The sequence below is a fragment of the Misgurnus anguillicaudatus genome, chromosome 17 (assembly GCF_027580225.2).
Source record: "Misgurnus anguillicaudatus chromosome 17, ASM2758022v2, whole genome shotgun sequence".
NCBI lineage: Eukaryota > Metazoa > Chordata > Actinopteri > Cypriniformes > Cobitidae > Misgurnus > Misgurnus anguillicaudatus.
Window position 1 is genome coordinate 4,818,104 of NC_073353.2, and position 27,228 is coordinate 4,845,331.

At 36.4% G+C, this 27,228-nt stretch overlaps 1 protein-coding gene across 1 annotated transcript; it reads right to left on the reverse strand.

The window, feature by feature from the left end:
• Positions 1 to 3,739: 3,739 nt before the first annotated feature.
• On the reverse strand, positions 3,740 to 21,958 carry lnpa (limb and neural patterns a). The gene is made up of 13 exons (XM_055216054.2): positions 21,830 to 21,958; positions 19,922 to 20,019; positions 19,274 to 19,315; positions 15,956 to 16,143; positions 15,742 to 15,800; positions 15,609 to 15,649; positions 14,823 to 14,906; positions 14,689 to 14,740; positions 12,342 to 12,530; positions 9,064 to 9,169; positions 7,333 to 7,403; positions 6,983 to 7,138; positions 3,740 to 4,582 (listed from the first exon to the last, which is right to left on the reverse strand). The coding sequence occupies exons 2-13, from the start codon at positions 19,946 to 19,948 to the stop codon at positions 4,431 to 4,433; spliced, it is 1,167 nt and encodes a 388-aa protein (XP_055072029.2). The 5' UTR covers positions 19,949 to 20,019; positions 21,830 to 21,958; the 3' UTR covers positions 3,740 to 4,430.
• Positions 21,959 to 27,228: the final 5,270 nt, after the last annotated feature.

The following is a 27,228-nucleotide window of genomic DNA, read 5'->3' on the forward strand; positions in this document are numbered from 1 at the left end:
TTTCGTGTCAGGGGCGGCCGAGGCACAGATAGCTCTCCTGTTGCAAATGAAGAGGGTCAAGTAATCAAGCTCAGTCAGGCTTGTGTGTCACTCCCATTATCTAATACTGTCCGAAATGATCAATGAGCTAAAATAAAATGATCACAAGCTAAAATAGGCTGCCTAATGAAAATGGGCTGTGTTTTAACACATTCGTTTCAATGTCTTTCCGTGTCAGAATGGATGGACCGCGGGCTAGGAGCAATACTGCAGGCCACTAACAGCCCATTTCAGTCGAGCACAAACACACACTTGAGCGAGGTCACTCAAGCATTCAAGTGGCATATCCACTGACCGGCAATCTCTTGCACAAATAAGACAAGCTACAGGCAATAACTAACACATTGCTATACCTACATAACCATGACCCAACCTCTTTCAACTTCAGAGCATTGTAATCGTCTTAATGAATTTACATATATAACAGAAACTGAGAAAGACAACGTATAGAATCATGCAGTTACATAAGTAAGGAATAACTGACGACAGGCCATTGGATTATAAGAAAATAATGCACACCCAAGGTGGTAATGCAGCACAACGCGAAGCTGAGTTACAGTGTGGGTGTGCATTATTTTTGAATAATTTAAAGCATGATGTCCGGAGTCAATTATTCCGCTTATACCACGGTTACAATAAACATTGCTCTGGTGCCTATTTTTAAGACATTTGACAAGTTAGGTGTGCGGTTATCGAAAAATAGTGCATACCTATGGAACATTTCTCAGCCAATCAGAATAAAGCATTCAACAGACCTGTGGTATAAGATAAAACGTACATGAATAATAATCGTGTAATTGTGTTTATTCTGGATGAGGAGGGTGGAAATCGTATGATTAGCTGTACGTCACATCTATTATACTAAAAGGGTTTTGCACATATAATAAATGAGTGACGTCACTGCAAACCGAACCTTTTCATTTATAACCTAAAATGTATACATTTACATCTCAGGATGAATCGGCAAATAAACTTAAATAACATTATTATACAAAAATGTTTGAATCTCAATGATGTCAAGACCTGTTGGGTCATTTAAAATTGCAACAAATTTGAAATGAAAAACTGTAATTTGTTTTGTAAATGTAAAAGGTTTTGGAATATTGTGGTATTTTTTTACAAATGACTTATCTGTTAGCTTAATTATTCTTTAAAAGTTCATGTGCCCTCATAATCTCCTTCCCTCCCCGAAACAGTCTCTCTTTACTACCGGTCATATGGCAATGGCAGGTGGGTGGGTCCGGGTAAAAGTTCACAGCGATTAGCAAATAGTTACATGACCTAACTTCAAATGACCCAATCAGTTTTCAATGGACGAATTTTGATTTCAGAAGTCGTTTCACTCAGATATGCGTCACCACGGGGAAAATAAGACAATCGCTACTTCCGTTTTATGGCAACTTTGAAGCATGTGCATGCAGAGATTTAATCGCCAGGTGTGCGTGCGCAAAAATCAACAGCAGCGCTAATATTTAATGTAGAAAAGTGTTTTGCGCCACATTAGGGCCTGCCCTGAGCAGACCTAGGCACCAGGGGCGTAGCCACGAGGGGGCCTGGGTGGGCCTTGGCCCCCTCATTTACATGTCCAGCCCCCTCAGATTTCCAATTGCTTAAAATAAAATAAGAAAATGTTCATTCTTAGTCTGATTGATAGATTGACCAATCAATATGCTGCGTGGTAAAATACAGCTATTATCAAACTTGATTGGATTAGCTCATGTGATGTCACAAGTTGTTGTGCGTAACTTACACTGTCATCTTCGCATGAGAGTTCATTAATTTTCAGTGACAATGTGCCATCTACATCATATATGTGCTAGGCACATTTGCTTGTTGGGATTAAAAAAAGCTATTTTTGCCGCTTGAAAAAGATTTGACAAGTGCTTTTTTATTCGCAAATTATATTATTTAGGCATCGTTTAAAGAGGAAGATTTGAAACTGTTCAGCTGCGCACAATTTTAAGTTAATTTGCGATTTAAAGATTTCACATCTGATAGGCAGGCGTACGTGGATTTTTTGTGCGTACGTTCATTCTATGAACCACATGCACTTGCTTTTCAGAAATCAATGTAAGATCAAATGTAGGTTTCTACACTGCATTTTATTAATAAGGCCCATGTTTTAAAGGTGCCGTAGAATGTAAAACTGTATTTACCTAGGCATAGATGAACCATACAAGCTCTTTACATGATATTGACATATCGTGAGCCTCAAACACGATTGTTTCCTCCTACCTTATGTAAACATCATGCTTGCAAAAGACTGCTGAAAAACAGACCAATCTCAACATAACACCAACTGAGACATTACAGTCGAGATCCACACCCCAACATTAAATTACACATTAAATTAAGTATAATGTTACAATGCAAAAAACAAAATTTGTGACTGCCGAATTAGCACTATATGCTAGTTAATGCTATAGAGGGTATTCATTGACGTCACTTTTTCATGTGACCACGCCGGAACTCGCCCTGTTGAGTGGCAAACGTTCAACAAAATGGCTGGTTTTCATAGCGATTGCTGCAAAAATGCCAGTAAAACTGACTATTATAAGCTTAAATTGAATTTAGTTGGACTTGATATCAGAGATGGACAATGCTTAGTTACATTTTCCAAGCATCTGTGCTTTATTAGGTTGTTGGTATTAAGAAAAATTTTACTTCACTACATTCTAAAGCATATAATCATACTGTGTATTCTTTAATATTGCATATTAAAATTGATTTGATACCTAATTACATTAAAATTGTGTAATTTTACTTGAGTAGAAGTAAGATAATGTACTTAAATATTAAATGTAAAACAAAATCTTGTATTTTTTAAAATGTAATATACTTGAAAAAATAAGTTTAAGAAGAAAGTAAAAACTCTACTTGATACTGACCTAGCAACTTGTCAACCCACCTGTGGTCTGTGGACGTTGGCATGATGAACGATCTAGTTACTTCTCCTTTCTGTGTTTTTTGGCAGTCTGTAAAACGATAGCTTCGAATTCTTGTTAATCTGTTAGTACAGTCCATCACTCAACAGCTGTTTCCCATTTAGACGCGTTTTCACCGTGTTTTTACTCTGTACACTCATTCTGCGCTCTGTTTTTGGCAGTCAGTGGGCGTAACCACAGTCACTTTTGCCGAAGGTGACGTCACGTGCCTACCCTCTATATGCTAACGTTTAGGCCGAAGTTCTACTATTGACGTTACAGTTACATTTTGCAGGTCCATACTGAAAAAAACACAAACTTACCACTCAAAAACGTCCATTAACAATCTCCAAACAATTGATTATTCCTCAAAATCCTTATCTTAGGGTGACCATATGTGTCATTTTTCCCGGACATGTACCTTATCTTCATCTGATACAGACTCAAACTGTTTACATACACACAGAGCTACTGAAGGAGCTGCTCTGTGAAACGGCCAATCAGAGCAGAGCTCAACATTATTATTCATGAGTCATGACCCTTTCAAATAAGGTATTAATAGAGCATTTCATTCTAATGGCAAATCTTATGGTTGTAAATGGACATGTAAAACCATCTCTGGATAATTTTTGCACTTAATAAATTCATAAATCTTTTATGTAGATATCAGAAAACAATTTAACAGATTATTTACATGCATTCTTTGGCACCTTTAAGATAGATATTGTTTAAAAATAAAAACAACACTGTATTGTTGCTAAAAGAACTACGCTTGGTAAATTAGACATGTTTTTATTTTGAAAAACGTCAAACATAAAAGGCACATAAGAGCTGAAAATACTGAAGGAGGATTTCTGTGCAGTAATAAATAAACATACATTCCTATGGCAGGACAGACATGTAAACATGAGAGCATCTCTCTGAAGTACAGCACCTACTGTAGGCTACACTTGTAATAACCGGCACCAAGAGAACATTCTGGCAATATTATGCATTGTTAATAAGTATATTAAATACATTCAGTCATAAAACAGAGCTTGCATAAGGAGTGAATGCATATCAACAGCTGCTTCTCCCAAAAATATAAGAAAAATGAACATTAATGGGCTGAACCCTCACAGAACAGCTACATTACATGTAAACAAAAACAATATACTATATAATGTACCTCGGCAATGGGACTGATTATTATAAATATCATATATATTTTTTATCAGTATTATAATTCGTTCTATAAAAAATATATGCTTATTTCTCACAAAATTCATTTGACCCTAAAGCAGTTTGTATTCAGAGTTCATTGTAATATCCTATGAAATAACACTGCAATGCTAAATACTACATGTGGTGAAATTAAAATTACAGGCAATAACCTAAAAAGGTAAAGATGTAGGATATAAATGCTCAAATGATCACACACACACACGTAGGATAGACAGCTTTATATTAGCAAGCTCTCTCTCTCTCTCACTCCACCTCCATGGCAGATAGATCCTTCTCATCATCGGCGCTGTCAGGCAGGCTGGTTTCGGCTTCTGGAATTTCAGGGTTCTTCTCTTCAGACGGGACGTCTTCTGCACAGAGCTCTGAACCTTCTGCCTTCACATGTCCTGGACTCACTGGCACACACAGTAAGTGTTTGTGTTAAAAAAAAAGTCTAACAAGAGCGTCTACCTCACTGCTTAAAAAGGTCATATCTTACAGAGGATCACTTTTTCAGATAATTCATCCAGACAAACTCCAATGTTCACAATAAAAATACCCAGAATAAACTTGAATGAATTTGAAATAGAGTTAACATAAAACACGATTCATAATCCACTTCCACAATACGATGCATCTCTGATTGAAAATCACATAGCAGGACTTGATTGATCTATTAAGTAAATCAGGATTGTGTAAACTGTCATTAAAAGTTGAAAAATACATTCTGGCCTGTTGATATTAATATTTTCAGTAATAATCTTCACTGTAAGTCATGTGCACTGTAGCAAAAATCTACTAAATCGTTAAAAATGTGAACCTTAAATGGATTACTCCACTTTCATAAAAAATTCTGATAATTTACTCACCCCCATGTCATCCAAAATGTTTGTGTCTTTCTTTGTTCAGTGTAGAAGAAATTAAGTTTTTTGAAAAAAAACATTTCTCGATTTTTCTCCATATAGTGGACCTCAACAGTTTACAGTTTCAATGCAGCTTCAAAGGACTCTAAACGATCCCAACCGAGACATAAGGGTGCATTCACACGGGGTGTAAGCGTTAACGCTTCCTATTTACTTTGACGTCATGCGTTGCCGTACTGAATTGTGGATCTGTCGGCGCCACGTCAGTGCCGTTGCTCGCAGCAAAAGTTGAACATTTCTCAACATTTCAACGCGTGCGTCATCCAATCAGATCTCCTTATTGGCTTCAGACAAGCCTTCCATTAAGCGTTAACGCTTATGCCCTGTGTGAATGTACCGTAAGGGTCTTAACTAGCAAAACCAGAGTCATTTTCATAAAAAAGTACTTTTAAACCAAAAAGTACTACTCATCTTGCACTAGCCCTGTGTCGCATCAGCGTGACCTTGCATATTAGCATAGATATATACACTAGATGTCGCCTTGGGGTTCTAAGCATGCGTCAACCGTCTTCTCATAGGAAGTAGCTAGGTAACGCTGCTATCTCCGCCTGTACTCTGAATTCATGGACGATGCCGGACTTTTGTGCTGCGTATGGATGTTAGGGCTACTAGCACTATGCATTATAGTTAGAAAAAGAAAATTTTCATAATATCAAAACTTTCATTTTGTTTTGGACTCAATGCTAAATACATGTCTGACTGTTGAAACGAACCAAGAAAAATGCATTCATGACGATTTATGGTGATTTTATTTCCGTCACACCATTGCCTACAATGATGCTGATGCGGGCTCCCCTGTTTCAAGATGGCGGCTTTATTTTACGCATTCGGTCCAATGAACTGCCGTAGCCAAGGCCAGAACTAATGTACATATCTATGACGTATTAGGTAATCATGTGGAAAGGTCAAGGGTTACATATGTAAAACGCACACTTGCGGACCATTTTTATCAATAAACTGACACAAAGACATTAATTAGTATCATTCCACATATAACAATTTCAATGCTCCTCCTGTAAACACTGGAGCAGTAGTTTCACATACGTCATGCATGACTTTTACGTCATACGTGATTACATAACACCTAAGGTCGCAATGGCGCATCACAAAGCAAGTGCAAGACATTTTTTGGTGAAAATGACGATCAATTCTCTACGCAAGACCCTTATGCTTCGGTTCAATGCCCGTTGAAGCTGCATTGAAACTGTAAACTGTTGAGGTTTAAAAAATATATATATTTCTTCTTGACTGAACAAAGAAAGACAAACATCTTGGATGACATGGGGGTGAATACATTTTCTGATTTTCTTTTTATGAAAGTGGAATATTCCTTTAACTAACATAGTGGCTTTTAGATAGGATAAATGTAATAGAGTTAGCACCAAACTGTGTAGATGATAACACTGACAGTGATGATAAAATACTGAAAAATCGATCTCTTGTCACTAAATTCCTACTGAAACTACTTCCTATTTCAATCAGAAACATGTCAGCAGAACACATAACAAAAGAGGAAGTGAGACGGTGCATGTGTGTGTGTGTGTGTGTGTGTGTGTGTGTGAGAGAGAGACAGAGAAAGAGAGAGTGAGGGTAAAGCCCTACTAACTAGGAAGCACTGCAGGGAGGGGGGGAATAAAAGCCTCTAAAGCTTTTAATCACCTTACAGATCTGCTTTCAGACACAGAACATCAGCAAACATTTCCTCAGAGGTCACGAGCGGCAGGGATTCATACAGACACAGTCGAGTCTCTCACACACTCACAACAACAACACCACAAATCCCTCCCTTCAGAAATCCTCCTTAAATACAGAGCAGAGCTTCTGAGGACATCAGGAGCATCTAAACATCATCTGCGCCCGCTGCTCAGGTGAACTCTAGTGAAGATCTGGTACCTGGCACAGGTGGAGAGACAAGCAGGTCCGTCTCCATGGCAACAGCAGGGGGGTCTTGGCTCATCTTGGTTTCTGCAGTGGATTCTGGGAGACGCGGGGCCTGGGGACGCATCCTCCGGGCAGGGTTCAGGAAATAACAGTAGGCACATCTGAATGCTAAAAAGCAGAAATAAAAACTCAAAATTCTGAATGGACTAAGACATTTATATGAAAAAAATAAAACACACACAGCAAAATTGTGAATGTGTAATACCTTACTATTTAATATCAATCAAAAAATCTGTTATTGCTATATAACAGGTAAACATTAACATGATTCAATGAGTGCTGCACATTTATTTAAAACTTACCAATATACTCAAACTCTTCTTTTAAAGCCATGCCATTATGAGACAAACACTGCTGGCATATCAGTGCATATCTGGAATAAAAATAAATAATATTCATGTTAAAACATGTTTTATTCAATATGTCATCTGTTATTTATGTTAAAGGGTGGTACAGTATCAACCTCTGATTCTTTAGTTTTGATATAAAGTCAATACCTAACCCTTACAAAAACACTATATTGTGACCAGCTTAAAGAAATGCCAATCATTTTGAAATGTGTACTGGATATAGCGGTTTGAACGACACACAAAGTGTCTATATAGCAACAAATAAACATTTATAGATTTAAAAAAAACAACCTTTGTGCTTTATGCCTATACCGATAAACCAATCTCGATGTGAACCCCAAAACTGTTGTTCTGCACAACCAAAGCATGAATACTGTTAAAGGGCACCTATTATGCCGATTTTTACAAGATGTAATATGAGTGTCAGGTGTGTCTAGAATATGAAGTGTCCACTTAAAATACCCCACAGATAATTTATTATAACATGTTCAAAATGCCCCTATTTGGGTGGGAGCAAAAACGTGTGTGTGGACCTTTAAATGCAAATGAGCTACTGCCCCTTACTCCCTTACCAAAAGACGCAGCAAGCACTTTCAGTTAAAATAGATCTGATTCCTGTGAATACAGTCTGAGACAATAGTATCTCACTATTGAGATACGGCGAACAGCGTAAAAATCTCTGAGGGCAGAAACTATGGTAATGCAGGACTCTCAGTCAGAGGCTTTGGGTGGGGCTTTATCAGTGTGACAAAAAAAAGAAAAAGTGGGTGGATTTTTTTCATTGTAATGTTGCGTTCACACCAGCCGCGGTAGAGGCATCAAGCACGAGTGATTTCAATGTTAAGTGAATGTTTAGCGCGGCAGACTTGATTCTGCCTCGTTCGCGTGAATGGCGCAAATTGAGCGTTTGCTGCTTGAAACACGCGAGTTGAAAAATTTGAACTTTGGTGTAAAATCACGCTGCGTTAACCAATCAGAAGCTTGCTCTAGTACTGACGTGATTACAGAAAGTGAGCGGAGTCGCAGAAGCCCCTCCCATGACGCGCATTTCCGCATGAATGTCTCGATGACTTGAATTTCACACGCTGATGAAGCGAGTAAACACAAAATGTTCAAGCTGCAAACTAGACGCGGTAGACGCGAATTTGACGCCTCAAATGCGGCTGGTGTGAACCCACAGTAAGGAAGCCAACACACATTTAATTCTTGACACCTTTTAAAAGTAGATTTGCATAAGGTGCCCTTTAACATAAAGTTAAACAAATTTTTGAGCCACATTAAGTTCTTAGCCTAAACAATAGTAACAATGACTCATGTCCTGACAATCACCATTAATGTGCATTATCTGTTCATTATTAATCTGTATCATTATATAAACAGATCCAAAACCAAATAATATTAAGCCCTATCCTATATTCTTTCCTGCAGAACAGGAATCTGTTACATAAAACTCCTAAAATACATCAAAAACATGGTTTCACGTCATCTTATAATATATACAAATTAAATAAAGATTTGAATTTAACTAGAAAACCTAAACTGATCTTTACATCCCCGTCTACTGGCTGAACTAAAACTAAACTTCTCTGCACTGTATGGTTTCTATGCACTATATTTTTCAACATTATGCAATCATTGCTCAGCGTACAGAAATAAATCATGGTCTCGAGATAAAGCGTTCACCTGTTCTGAGGTCCATCACCCACTAGGTACTCAATGACCCTGTCCACAGCACCTCTCTCTCTGGGGAGGACGGGTCGGACCAGCGGAGGTCCTGGAGGGTGCATTCCTACAAACACATACACACACGTCAGTGCACATCTCTACAGAGGCTGCGGTGATATCTGTGGCTCCATGATGAATGATAAGAGGGACGGCGTTTAATTATGACTCCGACAGGGACGTCCCAACTGACACATGCTGTGATCCACGCTCATAATTAATATAATTTAACATCAAGAGCGATCATAGCGGGAAGAGTGGTCATTTCTGCCAGCCTTGGCATAGTTTGGAATCCCTGCTGTTTACTCATTTACCAACATATGGAGACGCCGCAGTTGACCAAGGTGCTTTTCACTTCCAATTTCCTACTAAAGGTGTTTGCGTGAACTATGCACAGGACTGTTCACACACTGCATAACATACACGACAAACACAACCAGGCCATGTGTCATCCAGTGGCGGATGCAGAACGTGACATATGGGTGGGCATGGATTAAGTCCGGGTGGGCCTGAATCTATGGGTGTCACTTTTGAATAAGAAACTATAACAAGTCTATAAAATTCGTCAAAACTTCAGAACACTAATCTAAACAGCATACACACACACCCGAACTGCACGTCACATTTTTGACATTATTGATACTTTAAATTGTAATGCAACGTTACATTTATTAAGCCTTTTTGGTAAAAAAAATATTGGGCTCTCATAGCCTACAAAAAAGAACCTGCACACAGTGACAGGAAATATAAATGAACCCCCCAAAAAAACTTATACTTTTTTAAATAACCTATTAAAGTGTTTAAATAAATACGGCTACTAAATGCTTAAAATGAAGCTTCTAACATCATATTCTCTTCATGCAAATCACTAAAAATATATTTTCGTTCTCACATATTTAAGTTAACTTACTAAATAAAGAAAGAAAAAGGGAATTGCTAGAATAATGTTAGACTCTGGGGTTAAACGAAATGACAAATAAATAAACATTTAATATACTTTTTGATGAGCACAAGAGCAAGCCTACTCGTGAAGAGCGGAGCCGAGGAGCGCGCATATCAGACGTGAACGAAAGGAATAATGGATTTAATGCTTTCATTTCCTGACAGTTTCACTTGTTAGTGAGGATAGTAATGGCTAACAAGATGACGCCGAATTACATACAACATAATTACCTAACTAAATCTGAGAGAATGCAAACACATTACAATATTTTTTTCCTCCGCCCGACGGCCAAGGCGCATCATTTTTTTTTTAGCCCGACAGGAATTCGCCATAGCCCGTAATGGACATCGGGCAAGCGATTTTGCGAGGTTTGTTTTGTAGAAAGACTTTCTTTAAAGTGAATTTCGTTTTGTATAAATTGTATCTTAATATTAATCAATGTTTGATCAAACAATTGCCTCGATTTAATAAATAAGAAGCAAACCAAGAACGTCTGTGGTGTGGATTGAAGTGAATATTTCCGCAGCCTACGTCTTTCTGCTTTAATGCATTTCTTAAATTAATGTCTCAATTACACAGAAGGCTTATAGGTTGTTATGATAGGCTATTTGTTGCTTAAAAGCAATAGGCTATATTGTATAAAGTCTAGCAATAAACGTGGCGGGACTTATAGTGCTGCTATATCGCTATATCAAACAACATCACTATGATCAGATGTTTTCTTTCTATTTTACCCCGCTGTCATATTTGTTGTGTGTTTATGTTATTGAGAGAAAAGCGCGCAGCACATATTTATAACGTGTTGTTATTCAAAATACGTTTTCTACTTGCTTGCAAAAAAAGTTCTCAAAGTGATCATGGCTGAAAGCTGCTCGGGAATATTTCATTATAACGCAACATTCAACTGCTTTAATAGTTTTTAAATAGTTATCAGGCTTACTTATAATTTTACTGTTTTTAACATAACATGCAATAGATAAATGACACCACATAAAGTAGTATACATGTCTAACTATACAGAGTAGTATTTTTTACATTTCTGATTGGGCGGGCCAGCTGTCAATCTGGGCGGGCCCAGGCCCGCCCATAGCTCCGCGCCTGGTGTCATCTGTCAGACACTACAGATGTTTGGCAGAGTTTAAGAAAACATGGAGACACACAAAACAAGTTATCTGGACTTTCCTTGTTCATTTATTTCCCAGTTTGAATTAATAACCTCACATTAATACAAGCCTTTAATACTAAAAAAAAACATAAATTAGCCCATAATTTACTCACCCTCGTGCCATCGTGGGTGTAGGCTATATGACTTTTTTGAGAAGTTATATTAAATAATATCCTGTTTCTTACTAGCTTTGTAATGGCATTGAATAGTAACCAGGATCTTGAAGAATACATCCATCATCCAGTCCTGTTGGTTAATACGTGTCATCTGAGTCCAAAAGATATGCAAGAGAAAACTATTAGTATTTTGAGCTTATTTAAAGATTGATGATCGTCATATGCGTCATGATGAAACACGTAGTCACGAGACACACCAGAAGCAATGACTGTCTTACATACCATTGCATAAGCCAGCGTGCCACCATATTAGGCCTAGTCCACATGTACACATGTTTTTATTTCTTATATCTTTTATATCGAGTTTATCTTGCTTTGTTTAAATGGTTTAACAAGGAAAACAATTAAAACGAAAGAAAAAAATGCCACTTTGACGCCACAAGCCAAATTCTCTGGTATTAACGGCTGCACGACAACAGTTTCAGTGACCCGATACTGCCTTTGCGTGTGGACAAACTGCACAGAAAAAGCTGCGGTTTTCGAATATCCATGTGCATGTGCACATCAGGGCATTAGATCATGTCAGATCATACACAATTTGCAATCTGTATGCATTGCATTTACATTTAAATGTGACTTATTGATCTCTAAACATGCTCAAAATACTGACAGGTTTCTCTCACAAAAGTATTGTTTCGCTTTAGATGACATGGATGATGGATGGATGCTTTAAGAACCCGCTCACTATTCAGTGCCATCACAAAGCTAGGAAGAGCCAGGACATTATTTCATTAAACTCTATGTTATATGGGCAAAATTATGGACTTTGACTTTAATTTTTGGTGAACTATTCCTTTAACAATTAGGTTAAAACTTTTCTCATAATAAGCAGCTTCGTATTGCTATCTTTCAATAAGCCGTGCTAGGAGGGACCACTAGCAAACTGTTCCTGTTTGCACAAATAAGAGCCCATCTATCAGGGCCACAGCCAATCAGATATTTACTGAGGTCTTACCCATCATCCCCGGGGTGGCCATGCCAGCTGGGGTTCCAGGTCTCCGGATCAGACCCTGCGGAGTGGAGGCGGACAGAACCTTTTCAGGCGGCCCACCAGGTGCAGAGAGTGGGGTAGGAGGGGCTGAAGTTGCAGGTCCAGCGGGTGGACGTCCAAGAGGACGAGGGGTGACGTGCCTCTGACGCAGCTCTGAAAAGAAATAAATGAATTCAGTTTATGCCATTTGTAAGATGTCATGATGGACCAACCAAGGCTTTGAATCGGTTCACGGAACGAAAACAAAACCAGAAACTTTTGATGTTTTGCAAGGAACAGAAACGAAACCAGAAACTTTAAAAAAAATATATGTTCCGGAACAGAATAGTTTATTTAAAATAATGGTAACCAGTTAATACCATTATTTTTTTTGTTTTTTGACAAGATTTGTGTGCAATATGACTCGGTGAAGTTTACTTACGGTCATCGTTGACTCATCTGAGAAATAAGAAGCTTGCAAGTAGCCTACTCAAGCCCAAGTCTCTAATGCTCAATCATAAGAGGGAAATATCAAGTATCTCTTTTTTTATATACTAATTAGTGGTGTAACAGATTGCAGTTAATACGCAAATCTAAATAGGGTGAAAGTTGATCACTTGCACGTGTTTCAAAGGCTTGCAAATGTTAACACTTAAGTGATTTTAAAGGAATAGTCTACCCTCTTGCCATATTAAACTATGTTATTACCTCAACTTAGACGAATTAATACATATCTATCTTTTTTCAATGCGTGCACTGTACAGTGCGTCGTGAATGTGTTAGCATTTAGCCTAGCCCAATTCATTCCTATGGTACCAAACAGGGAAGCCACCAAACACTTCCGTGTTTTCCCCATTTAAAGACTGTTACATGAGGAGTTACACCAGTAAGTATGGTGCCGCAAAATTAAACTTTTTTGGTACCATAGGAATGAATGGGGCTAGGCTAAATGCTAACACATTCACAATGTGCTGTATAGTGCACGCATTGAAAAAAGATAGGTATGTATTAATTCGTCTAGGTTGAGGTAATAACATAGTTAAATATGGCAAAAGGGTAGACTATTCCTTTAAACAATTTAACCACAAAAAGGCGCTACAGAGCACAATTTTCTGTACGCACAGACGCACGTATGGTTAAATGTGTCGCGTCCAGCTCCATTTAGACGTGATTATCCCTATGTCCTTCAAAGATCAAAAACTCTTGATGTATAAACTTGAGAGATTGCACTACTGTGTCTCATACTGTAGTCCATTAAAATACATTTGGCGAATAAAGCACTGAAAAACAACGTAATTTATGTGGAGCGACTGTTTATACTGCATCTTCTTCCCGAAGCGCCGTTTGGAATTCGTCCTCCGTCTGTGTATGTGCGCGTGTTTAAGTGCATTCAAAAGTGCATATACGCAGAGACGCATTTCAAAAAGCAAGCGAACAATCTTTCTGTTCTTTACAGGAAACATACAAACAAAATGATCTCGAAATACCACAGTATTCTTTTTCTAATAAAAACATTTGTTTAAGTGGTTTGCCAATAAACGACATGGCAGAAAATGTCTTAATGCATGTATAATGCTGAAACAAAATGTAGGCATGTCAGAATTACAGTTATGCCGCTTACATAATGTAGACTTTTTTAATGTTTGAAATGATGTAGACTAATAATTTAAGTTTAAAATCCTAATGATCAGCCAACTTATTTGTATGTCCCACAGCTGACATGAAATGTTATTAACCGGTTCAGGAACTTTATTTTTTGTTCTAACCGGTTCAGGAATGTCAATTTTAGGGTTAAACCGAAAACGTTAAAATACTGTTTCTGTTCGGAACGAACCGATTGGGAAAAAAATCTGGTTCAAAGCCCTGGGACTAACGTCTATATTACAAATTGCAAACGTTGCAGGTTCAGTCTGAATACAAGAGCAAATATTTTAAAGGGGGAAATATCATGAAAATCTGACTTCTTCCATGTTAAGTGCAATAATTGGGTCCCCAGTGCTTCTATCAACCTAGAGAATGTGTGAAAGATTAATCCAGTAACAAACTAGGTCATTGACATTTGGCTCCCCTTGTGATGTCAAAAGAGGATAATAATGCACCTTAATCTGCACTATCCAACCACGGCACTGACGTTTAGTCCAGCGAGAAATAATTCACAGCACAATTGAGTATCAATCTCAACAAACCACCATCATAGCGATCAGTGTTTGCATTTCATCAGCTCATTTGCATTTTAAAGGACACACCCCAAAACAGCACATTTTTATCTATATGGCATTTTCAGGTAAAACTTCACATAAGTACTCTTAAAACAGGATTAGAGACATCCCACCTTGGCCTTGTCTTGGGGTTGCAGATGGACCTATGGGCTGAGCCTCCAACTCCTTCAGAAGAAATACAACACAAGTATAAATACATGATCTCGATCCAAATATTAACGCATGGATTACAAGATGAGGTACTTACAAGTTTCTTCTTTGATTCTGGATCGAACCGCTCCAGGATCAGTTTAGCATTTTTGTAAGTTTCAGTTTCCATCACCTGCTCAAGCTGTGAGAGAACGTGACACGCTCAGCATCAATACCTTAAAACACGAAGACCTCAAAAACCTCATCGACTCGCGACAGTGAGAAACAACATCTGTCTCAAACTGAAGTAGCCAGAGCCGCTGCTCGTTTCGGAGTTTAAAAGCGGAAAGAAAATCTGTCGGTCTTCTGTTCGGTTTTGCTTTAAAACTTCATTTCAGGGAAAGAGCAAATAGTGCTAATTATTTAACTTTAATGAATAGAATAATTACAAGACCTACTACGATAATGGGGAGTGTGAAAATCCATCAGCTGTAATTATTGAAAGTTATTAGACATGACAGCCGATGACAAGCAATTTCTCAGATTTATTTCCTCCCATCACTAAACACTATTAATTTAAAGACAAGTCGTTAGTCGAGCACTTTACCAAATAAAGTCTCGGTGCCAATTACCCGCTGTCTTCATTGATTTCAGATTATTTATTAAGAACAGAAATGATCTCTTTTTCACAGTGACAGCAAAGGAGCTCAATACGACAAAAAACAGGACGTCGGTAACATTAGTACAGGGCTCACCTGCTCATAACTCCCCGATAGAGAGTTTAATAGTGTTCATTTAATACAGTTTAAGTTCACCATAACGGTGACTGAATAATAAATAAGCAGCTTTGAAGTGTCAGGTATAGACCAAAACTGATTCAAAAACACTTTTACTTATTACTCACTATTTTCTTTTTCTCTGCTTTCAGCTCTTCTAATTTTTCATCTAAAATGCAAAGACAAACAAAAATAACCTGTGGTAAGATTAACACCAAACAACTCCGTTTGAATTATCCAATAAACATGCAAAGTTCTTACTGTTTCTCTCGGTTCGTTTGTTGTATAACACAATCAGCAATTTCCTTAAAAGCCAAACTCTGTACACAGGAAGAGAAAATAACATCAACATGACACTTATTCATCGCATTCATCATAGTGACAAGCAAATTGATGCGTAATTGATATACAATAAGAGCAACATGTGGCTGTCGATTCATTATGACATAAAACAAAAAGCATCCAGAGTACTTACAACAGAGGAAATATGAAGAACGGTGATGCCACGATTAATTTTCCTATTAGTCGCTCAGGGATGTACCACACATAGATGACTATAGAAGCCATGAGGTAAAGTACTGCCGAGTATAACAGCAACCTGTAAAGCCATAACTTCTGCTGCTTCTGGTTCTTCTCCCGATATTCCTCAAGGGTCTGGATGTCCTTATCAAAGTTAATAATACACACGGTACCATAAGGGCTGGTGCCATTCAAATAGGCAAGCCAGAAATAAGATAAAAACAGTTCAGTTTACATAGATGATCTTGCTTCTCACCAGAGAACTGTGCATTGTGTAACAGTGCATTGTGGGTTAAAAAAAAAAACTTAAGTTGTGGATGTTTTAATAAGAGTAACTGGGTGATTCTCACGAAACCATTGAAACACCACGGCACTAATGATTTTAGCTTTAAAATGTGTAATATAGTAACATTAAAAAGCATCAGAATTAACACAATACTGTGTTCTACATTGCACAATGTGTGATTTCAACATAAGAATTTATAATTGTACATTTTATCTCATTTTCTGCTGAAATTCTCATTACCGAAATGTGTCCGGCTGTGTTTGAACATGCGTTATGTTGTAATTTAATCAAATTAACACAAAAATATTAAGAAAAAAAATAAATGGATGTTTTGCTAGACTACTTTAGATCAGAGAAAAAATATTTACTGAATTTTCATGTATAATAATAATGAAGAAAAATTAGAAAAATGATGTGTCCATGCCTGATGTTCTCATCCTCCGCAACACTTTTTGATTTTGAGTGACCAAGCACATGGACCAGTTACTTCAAGATGGCTACCAGGTAAGATCATTTTTTTACAGTTAATTTGAAATATTGTCTTGTCAGAATGCTTACACGACATTTTGATTATCATTACCGCAACAGATGCTTATTAAAAGTTAATTTAATCAATAGAAGCATATTACTTTGATTTTAAATGCATGTGCAGAATCTCCAAATTATGTGCTTTCAGGTTTGTCATGTCATTTTGAAAATATGTCAGTGTTGATGTTTTCTGACTGTTGCGGTAATGAGATTTTTTAGGACTAATTTTTTAAATGATGTGACAAAAAGTGTTAAATGATAAGTAAAAGTTTTTAAATTAATGTTCCCATTTACTCCAGACTTTGTTTTTCAATTTCTGGTGGGAAAAAAAGTAAATTTAAGCAATTTTTACATTTTCATGCTTGACATTTTTAAAACCAAGTTTTCGTGAGAATCACCCAACTGCATAATGTGCACAAATTAGGTCAAAAGGGTCATTTAGAGATGGGGGATTTGCAAGATTAAATAACAGCATCAATGATAAACACAAAATGTTTCTTCTGATGTTATCTGCAGCCTGCAAGTAGCATGGAAAGAAAACTTGTTTTGGTCAAAATGTCAATTAAAAGGCTGTGATCTAAGACACTCTCAACAAATTGTAAACTTCATCACTGTCCAACACAATCTCATGGCAATATCATTCACCCAGGTGATACTGGGGCTTTATATTTATTATTATTATTTTTTTTTTAGATTATCTTGTTTTCATGCAATTCACATTGTATGAATTTATGAAATTGCACATGAAATGGGTACGTTATGAGATAAGCTGTACACAGATTAAATTCTAACATTTTTAGTCCAACACATGACAAAAATCTGATCTAAAACATCTTTAGTATCTTTAGTATACTTGAAGAAGTCAATACTCTACACAATTTAGGGGTATTAAATTATGGAATGATTTATCTTATTTAGCAGAAAAAATTTCTTATATATATATTAGGGCTGTCAAAAGATTAATCGCGATTAATCGCATCCAAAATAAAAGTTTGTGTTAACATAACAAATGTGTGTGTATGGTGTATAATTATTATTCATATATAAAAACATACCCAATTATGTATATATTTAAGAAAAATTTATTATATTTATATATAAAATATTTATATTCATATATAATATAAATTATATAAATGTATATACAGTATTTAAATGCAAATATTTCTTAAATATATACCTGAATGTGTCGGTATTTATATATACATAATATTTAGACACAGTACACACACATATGTTATGTAAACACAAACTTTTATTTTGGATGCGATTAATCGCGATTAATCTTTTGACAGCCCTAATATATATATGTATATATATATTTGAGTGCCTGGCATGATAAGCGCGAATGGTGTTTTTTGTGCATTTTGTGTTTGACCCAGCCCTGCCCGGAGTCACTCATTCAACCTGAAGAAACGCTTGATATTGTCCGTGAGCAGTCACCCAGACCTATATGACACACGTTCTTATTTCTATAGAGACAGGAATAAAAAGGACCTCACTTGGAAGATTGTCAGTAAGGACATCGGGCAACCTGGTAAGTTGTAATACACATTTCACTTTTGAGTCACGTGACGTTTATCGACCCGCGCCATTTATTTTACCCCTATAGTAAGGTTACCAAATACAAACCAGTAACTCTCTCGATAAATGCACAATCAACATCAGCCATCTTGCAAACAGACAACCGCATAGCACTTGCCCCTCCCACAAGAAGCGGATTTTGCCTGACGCGCGTCAAATGCTTGCTTTTTCCTCGCGGCTAGAATGCATTCAAACTGTTCAAGCGGCAAACTAGGCGCGGTTGGTGTAAACTTAGCATTATTTACAATTGCCGCCTCTACCGCGGCTGGTGTAAACGCACTGTTAGGGTGGAACAATATTTGGCCGAAATACAACCATTTGGAAAAACTGGAATCTGAGGCAACTGCATCCACTCACAAAAATAAAGTTTTGATATATTTACAATATCTTCATGGAGCATGATCTTATTATCCAAATGATTTTTTGCATAAAATAAAAATCGATAATTTTGACCCATGCAATGTTTTTTTGGCTATTGCTACAAATATACCCGTCCTACTTTTGTGGTCCAGGGTCACAAATGACTCAAAAAAAAAAGCCAACTCAGAGCTCTCTTACTCAGAGGACCATTCAAAGTTAGTAGTATTGTATAACCCCCATCCTAAAATATCTAATGTCCATTCCACAGGGCCTGTGCTGCAGCAAACATTTGTGTCTGTCTGTCTGTCTATATCTCTCTCTCTCTGTGTTATACTGTATAAGCTCAATGGCAGACTGGAACAACCTGATTGAACCTAGAAAGATCATCTAAATAACACAGACAAGTTTTTGAGCTGGACTATCAACAAAAACAGCGTGCATACTTTGAACATGTCTGTACATGCTTACTTCAGCCTTAACAACAGTAAGAAAATCGAAGACTGTGCCATTTAATACCTTATCAAGTCCCTCCAAAACCTCCACAGTGGTTGGCTTGGCCTGTGAATAAACACATCAGAGTCAAGTACAGCAAACTCTCAGATGGTACAGCTAAAATTATTCTGTGGGACAAAGGATGGGTACAAAATTAGTTACAGAGCAGTGATATGATGCGTATATGGGAAATGTAAAGTATAGAGAAAAGTGTTTGCCTTTGCCTTTTGAGTTATCCCGCCATAAAAACTGCTAACAAATTACCCTTATGACAAAAGTCCCACACCTTAGTATATCAGCCTTTATATAAGAGCACCAAAAGCTACTAAACGCCACCGCCATCAAAAATGAGATGATGATGATATTAACCGAATGCTGTCTGCGAGTATTATACGTTCATCCAACACTTCAAATTAGCTTAATCCCGGCCCAAGGCCATTCAGAAATATTGTGTTGTTGGCATGAAAACATTATGAAAAAGCCTGATGAAGATCTTTTGATCGAAACATTGCCACTTTTTAATTTTTATAAATAAAAGGAGAATAAGTGTGCAGACTTTCTCTTAATTTGATATATATATTTTGATCCAGCACCTGATGTGAATACTTCAACTTACTCAATTTCATAAAAGTGTAAACAGCAGTTTGAAGGTGACTGAAGCAGTATATTTACCCTCCAGCGAGATACTGCGGCCCCCATCCTGCGAGGGAAGTCCTTCTCTTTAAGTCTGGGATCTTTCACTCTTGTTACACCACGTCAAAAATTAACACCTGTATATGAAGGCAGAGTTCTTGAGTCTTACACTAACAAAATCAAAAAAGATATTCACACCCAAAATATCATGAACATGAAAGAACCGCAGAAAGCGACAAGCTTTTATTTACAGCAGCCCCTGAAAGAATCACTCACAGTTAAACCGTTAGTTCACATCGAATGTACTTATTTTTATTATCCTCATATCGTTCAAAGCCCTGAGGAATGTTTTATGTTTTTGTTGTTTTGGGTTTTCTTTACACAATGGGAGGGATTGTGACATCAATAAATAACTTTAAGCAACTTGTGCTGTATTTAATGCTGTAGTTAATATTTCAAGTGACCTGAAGACTTGGGTTTGGTTCAAATGAAACTAAACATATTCATAAATTGACTAAACTCTTTCCATGAAGGCCATCAGGGGTTTGAACGACCTGATGGTAAGTAACAGAATTTTTATTTTGGGGTGAACCAATTATTTAAGGGACAGGGTTATGCTAAATCCTCGACTAGGCCTAACTTATATTAGGACATTTATGTAGTTTTCTCACAGAAACAAAAAACAATAGTGTGCGTCTTGAGACAAGACAGTGATATATGTTAAGATATCCCAGTAAAAGGTGTTTTTAAATTAAAGCAGCACAAACATGCATTTAAGTCTGGGACTAGGATAAACCCTGTCCGGGAAACCGCTCCTAAGTGTATGAATGTCACTGCATTAGAAAACATCCAAGAAAACAAAGTGACAGTGAAAAATTCCTTATAATTAAATTACCTTTCTGTGCCATTTTCAGTGATTTTAAAGAAGATTTTAGTCATTTTAGTGAATGTATTAAAGGGATAGTTGACAAAAAAAATTCTCATCATCCACCCAACCCCATGCCGCTACAAACCTGTAAAAATGTCTTTTTTTGACAAACAAAAGAGGAATGTATGTAACCAAACCTGTCAGGAGGCCCATTCACTTACAAAGTAATCTTTCTCCTACTATGGAAGCGAATGGGGCTTATGATCGGTTTTGTTACAAACATTACTCAAAATATCTTTCAACAGAAAAAAAATACATTTATGCAGGAGTAAATGATGACAGAATTTTCATTTATGGGTGAACTATCCCTTTAATTATACAAACACTCCAGTATGACTCCAAACAATGCAACAAAACCAAAAGTTTTGCTTTAACTTACCATCTTTCTGAAAAATAAATGCCATTTCATTTACTATGGTGTTGTCTAATTCAAGGACACTACTACAAAGTAAGCGGTGACTGAAGTGTCCAAATACTTTCTGGAGCAGAAGATGAGGTATCAGGTGACACCCCTCTATTTTAAACTAAGCTCTCTACAAAACTTTAAAAGACGTGCCCTGCCTGCAAAGTTAATGTTCGTTTAAACTTTTAAGTAGACACTTTAAACCACAAAGAGTACAATGAAGAGCAAATTCACTGCATTCAATGCCTTTCAACTTAAGTAACTAACGCAATAACACTTTACATACTGCAAAATGCAAAGAAATTTGTTTTGTCGAGTTTATGATATGTTTTAAACCTCATTGTCCTATTTGGTAAAACTCGTCGATCGATGTTGTTTTCCAAAAAACAATAACAAATATACTTTTCACATATGAAATGCGATGAATACAATAAACGGAAGAATACAGAGTGACTTTAAAGTGCTCCGTCTAAGTTAACTGTACAGTCAGCTGATAAAGCGGACATGAATGCTGCGTGCGCTCTCTGTAAGATGTAGCGCTCTCTTTAACGCATGCAGCCAAACGCCGGCTTTAAAACGCACAAACACAACGCAAAGAAGATAAGCAATGATTTACCTGCGAATGATAGATGTGCAGCAATGAGCTGCGATATTACGCCCCTACTTCAAGAGTAGACGTCATCAAACTGTTCCCACAAGTCCGCGCGCCACTCACTTCCTGTCTCTCAGGATCACGTGACCAAGCGCGGGAGCTCATAAACTGCGCTTTTTGATTCATGTAGTAATGCCCTTTATATGGAAGTTAACCCATATGCCATATATATGTGAGGGGTTTCTTGGATAATTAACTGTGTTTTAGTTTACTTTTTTCTTGTTTTATAGAACTGTTCTATTTGTTTCTGTTTTATTGTTGTCTTTGTTTTCTTAACTGTTTTAGGGCTTGTTTGTAAACTGAAGTTAACCTTAAAAAACTATCCACGCCTTATTAACAAGTCTTTATCTTTAAACTATAAAATAACAGCCTCATGCAAAGCATTCTGGGAACCAGAAAACTTCATCAACCTTTTTCTGTTTTTTTCCTTCAGATTTTGTTTCCCAGGATGTTTTTCTTGATGCTGTTTTTTGTTTTATCCTATAAAGACAAAGACTTAAATGTTTAATGTTCATTTAACTTTGAACAAAATGTTGCCAGTAAATAACATACATTTAAATCTACGGTAAAATACCGGCAACCAGCTGCAAGTAACACTGTTATTTCTATGGATTTTTTTTACAGTGAATGTAAAGCCAAAGTCTGACATCATTATTCACTTTTCTACATGACGTTATGTTGTGTCACACACAACACCACATTAGTTCAACACGCTTATTCAAACAGTACCGTGAGATGTCAGATTATTATGTATTGTAAATTTGTTTTAACTTGTACTTCAAAAGGGTATATTTACATTTACATTTAGTCAAGCAGACGCATATTTATAAATGTTATGCATAACTAATGTTTTTTAGTTTCACCAGTTTCAGTTTGGCTCTTATTTACTTTAATAACATTTGTGTTATATCGGCCTCATAGCTTTCTTAATATCAGTACCGGCCACCCCCCCCCCCCCCCATACCGGTCAACCACTAGTCACAACCCCCCGAATTAAAAATTTCCTAAATTGTTGAGGTCTGCTTTATAATCTGGTATCTTTACTGGATGCATGGGTTAAGGTAATGAGAATGTGTAGATTGCATCATTGTCCTATTTGGTAATCCATGTTTAGGCTATTGACAATGAGGTATTCAATTTAAAAAAGATGAAATGACGGTACTGGGCATGTTAGGTCACTCATTTATAACACAAATTATGAATTATCCAAAAGTGTTTTAATATGATTGTATGTATTATGTTCTTTTTTTCAGGTGTAAAGTAACATAATGAGGTGATAATGTGACAGGTTTACCAATCAAAGGTTGTTAGTATTGTTGAAACAAACATAATAGCAGTGGCGGCTGGTGCTGCTCTTCGGGGGCGCAAATTCAAAATAAGTGTTCAGGGTGTCATGTGTGTTGGTTTGTGTTTTCAAAAAATGTGTTTGTTGCATCATGTGAACCATGTGCATCACGTGTTTTGTTAAAATAAGTGCCTGCTGCACATGCGTCAAAACTGTTTATGATTAAAGAGACGCTCACGTTCACAAAATACACGCAAGACACTCCCTTAGCAGTAATCAACTCTGATTACGCATGAGATCATGCGAGTATCTAAACGCGAGCATCTTTTTTATCATATACCCTTTAAATGTGTTTGCAGCAGGCACTTATTTTGACAAACACGTGATGCGCACAGGTTCACTCAACGCGCTGAACACATATTTTGAAAGGACGAACCACACACATGATGGACTACAAACATGTTGTGACGAACTTCGCATTGTGCGTCCTCGAAAAAGTCACTGCCCGCCACTGAATAATGTAAGTGGAAGTTATTAATACTAAAGTAGGCTATAGTAAAGACATTTCATGAACAGTATGCTAGAAGTTTCTCTTTGTTAGTTTTTGTTTGACTCTTAGAATTTCTAAATATACATTATTATCTCATGGAACACTTTACAAAGTAATGGGCTAATGTTTAATTTAAAACTCAAACATTACAAGTTGTTAGACATTACATGACTGACAGACCATTTCAAGACCATGTAATAAAACCACAGCAAATGTCACAGCTGTTAAAGGTGATACCTCTCTTTCTTGGTGAATCAGATGACTAGAAGAAGATGGGTTATTCAGCCTCAGCTATAACTACCATAACACATCAGCAGCGCTATTTAATAGCCAGCACCATGGACAGCAACTGTACTTCACATATTTACTTCATATAGTGTTCAGTGTGCAGATATAAAGTAACAAGAGTAAAAATGTTAATCTTTACAGTTTTACTTGGTATCTCCATTAAGCAGTTCATTAAGCAAGGCTTTAATTTACCATGAAATAATAAATGTTAACTTTATATGAAAGAATATCAGACTTCTTATACTACTTAACATAAAACATGCAATTACAGTTCTGTTCTGCAACAACTTAAAAGAGTGCACCCAAAAAAATGGGGACTATTTTGGGGCAAATTTAATTATGAGCTTAGCTGTGTTTTACTGCATCAGGGTGTGTGTATAATGAAAAGGTAAATTTATTCTGATACTGTTATATCAAATGACTAGTACACATGGACTATGTCTGAAGCAATTCTAAAAGCAACCATTTGATTATCATGTTACAGTGGATAAACTTGCTTACTTCAAGGAAATTAAGATGAACTGGCATCATTCTGGGGACAAAAATGATATTTTATTGGCTCGTGTATTTGGTGAAGCTCAGGTTATTATCCTCTGGCTGTGGGGTTGGCTGTGTGGCCCATCACTTGTCCCCTCATAACATAAAATCTATAAAGCTGAAATTCATGGCAGACTGAGTACAGACCGAGAGACATTTTCTTCTTGTTATGAAACACTTCTTATGTGCATCTAAGCATGATTTAATACTGAACTTGCACTGTATCTAACACCATTTCTGATTGATGAATTCAACTAAAACCATCTTAAAGAGATTCTATCACTGATCAATTTTTTTAACTTAATAACATTAAGAGTATGACTTTATTTAAAAGATGCAGGCACTCAACACAGCTGTGCTATTTCATTATTTCCTTGTTAGAACATCAAAAGATCATATTTTCAGTGGCTTCTTGTTCACAGCTTGTAGTTTTTTTAATTCAACACAATTTGCATTGCTGTCAATACATTATTTGGTGAAATCTTGACATTTCAGATTCAATATCAAAATTTATTTTGACTGAAATTTCACAAGGGTGCCAGATTTGTGATATCTAAATGTTTGCCCTCTAATTAATAAAGACAGATTAAAAGATTAAAGATTAGATTAGACAAGATTAAAAGACTGCTAAGATAAAATTTTAACATAAATTGTTATGCTAAAAGATATTAAAAGCATGATTAAAGTTATTTAACTAATAATTTAATATTTTTTATATACTGTATAATTATGCTTGGTTGACATAAATAAAATAAAATTGTGAATATGAGTTGGCACAGTTATTTTGCGGTTGGTAATTGTATGGAGAATTAAAAATATTTAACAATACTGAAACATCTAAACCTTAACCTCCAAATAAATTTTGTATAAAGGCGCATTTTACGAGTTTGGTAATTCGTATGAATTCGTACGAAGTGAAGGCTACGATTCATAAAAAATAATAAAAACCCACCCCCAACGTCACAGGGCCGAAAGCAAATCGTACAAGGAGTGTGTTCGTACGAATTCATACGCATTACCATACTCGTTACGTACGAATTGTCATTAGATTACATGTATTAAATTATCGTTAACTTATTATGCGTTAAAACAAAATGATTTTATTTTTACAGCGTTAAAACGTGAACATGGATTAATTAAATATGTAATTAACATGGATTAATTAAATATATGAATTACATAAATCACAAAAAAGCATATCGGACACATGTAAGTTGACAACACGATAAAATATCGATAACTATCAGTTTGTTGCCTCCCAATTTCAGCTTTGTCCTAACCGAATAGGTGGTTTGCTAAAATTTCACAACATTCTGTGTCATTAGGACTATTAACAATATTTAATGCAGTTGATACAGGAGACTACATTTTATTTTATTTTTATTTTATTTTTTATTTCTAAAGGCGATATTATGACAGATTGCTCTTAAATCATAGCACTGAAGGTGATGCACTTCTTCTCAGTGGAGTCTCAACAGCTGTCAGGAACATTAGACTAAAGCAGTATCAATACGTGCCTAATATAATGAGCTGTCAAGGTAGTGTACAATAATTATAATTCCACTACATATATGTTGATATGACTTTGTCGAAAAAGTCGATAAAATGACTTTTTTTTTTAAGGTAAGTGGTTGCAATCAATGTATTATTTAAAAAAAGTTGTTTTTCTAATTTTATTTGTTTAAATGTAGCTTAAATAAATTAATTGCGACCACTTACCTTAAAAAATGAGTAAATTAAATGAATTATTTTTGTCAGTGTATGAACTTATATCATGCATTTAATTTCAAAGATTTACAAGCAGTTTATTGGTGACGCGCGGCTTTAGAAAAGTTGCGCGTGCGCTTTGACCTGACCCTGCATGCACAACACAGTGTCGCTCTAAGCACGATCAATTGCAGATCACGGTCTGTTTCACTGCATATAATTAAAAACAATCCCCAATTAATTGTTGCGAAAAAAATCTGTTATCTTTATGACCCCTGTGCTTTTACTGTTTGACGCTGAAGCGCAGGTGACGCAATCCAACGCAGATATTACACTTTACGTTTATTTTAATGTGCCCTATGTTGCATATCATACAAAGTGTTAAAACTATAGGCAATTAATTTCATGTTATATGGAAAAAATTGTGCTGCAACAGCGTTGACAGCAAATCGAAACTACCTGTCATGTTTAAACTGGTAAAGCAAAATGCGTTCTGCAAGTCAGATCCTTCAAACAGGTTCTGTGTGCTAGATGACATCAACCTTATGATGTATAGGCCGACATGGTATTTAAAAGATGTGTCAATATAAATGACCGTAAAATATTTTTAACATCTTGTTGTTGACATTTTTCTGTTTACATGAAGTAAACATTGGGGTATACTTTAACATGTGTGGTGTTATTTTGTAAATCGTTATGTTTTGACTGCGCTGTATCAGTAAACCAACCCCTCTCACTGTCAGATAAACCGACAGCTCTGCCTTTAAAGCAAGTAAAGGCAATTTTCAAGGATAATTGCGAACATGTTTTAATGCATATGCATGAAAAGCATTCTCTTTATAGAGAGAGCGAGAGACTTAACGTGCTTATGCAACTGATTGAGGGGATGACCTGCTATTCAAAATGTTATTTGAGAACTATCAAAATGTGCAGGCTTGCAAATTGCCCAGCTTGTATCTGAATTACTACCTCATTCATCATCATTATGGGTTGATA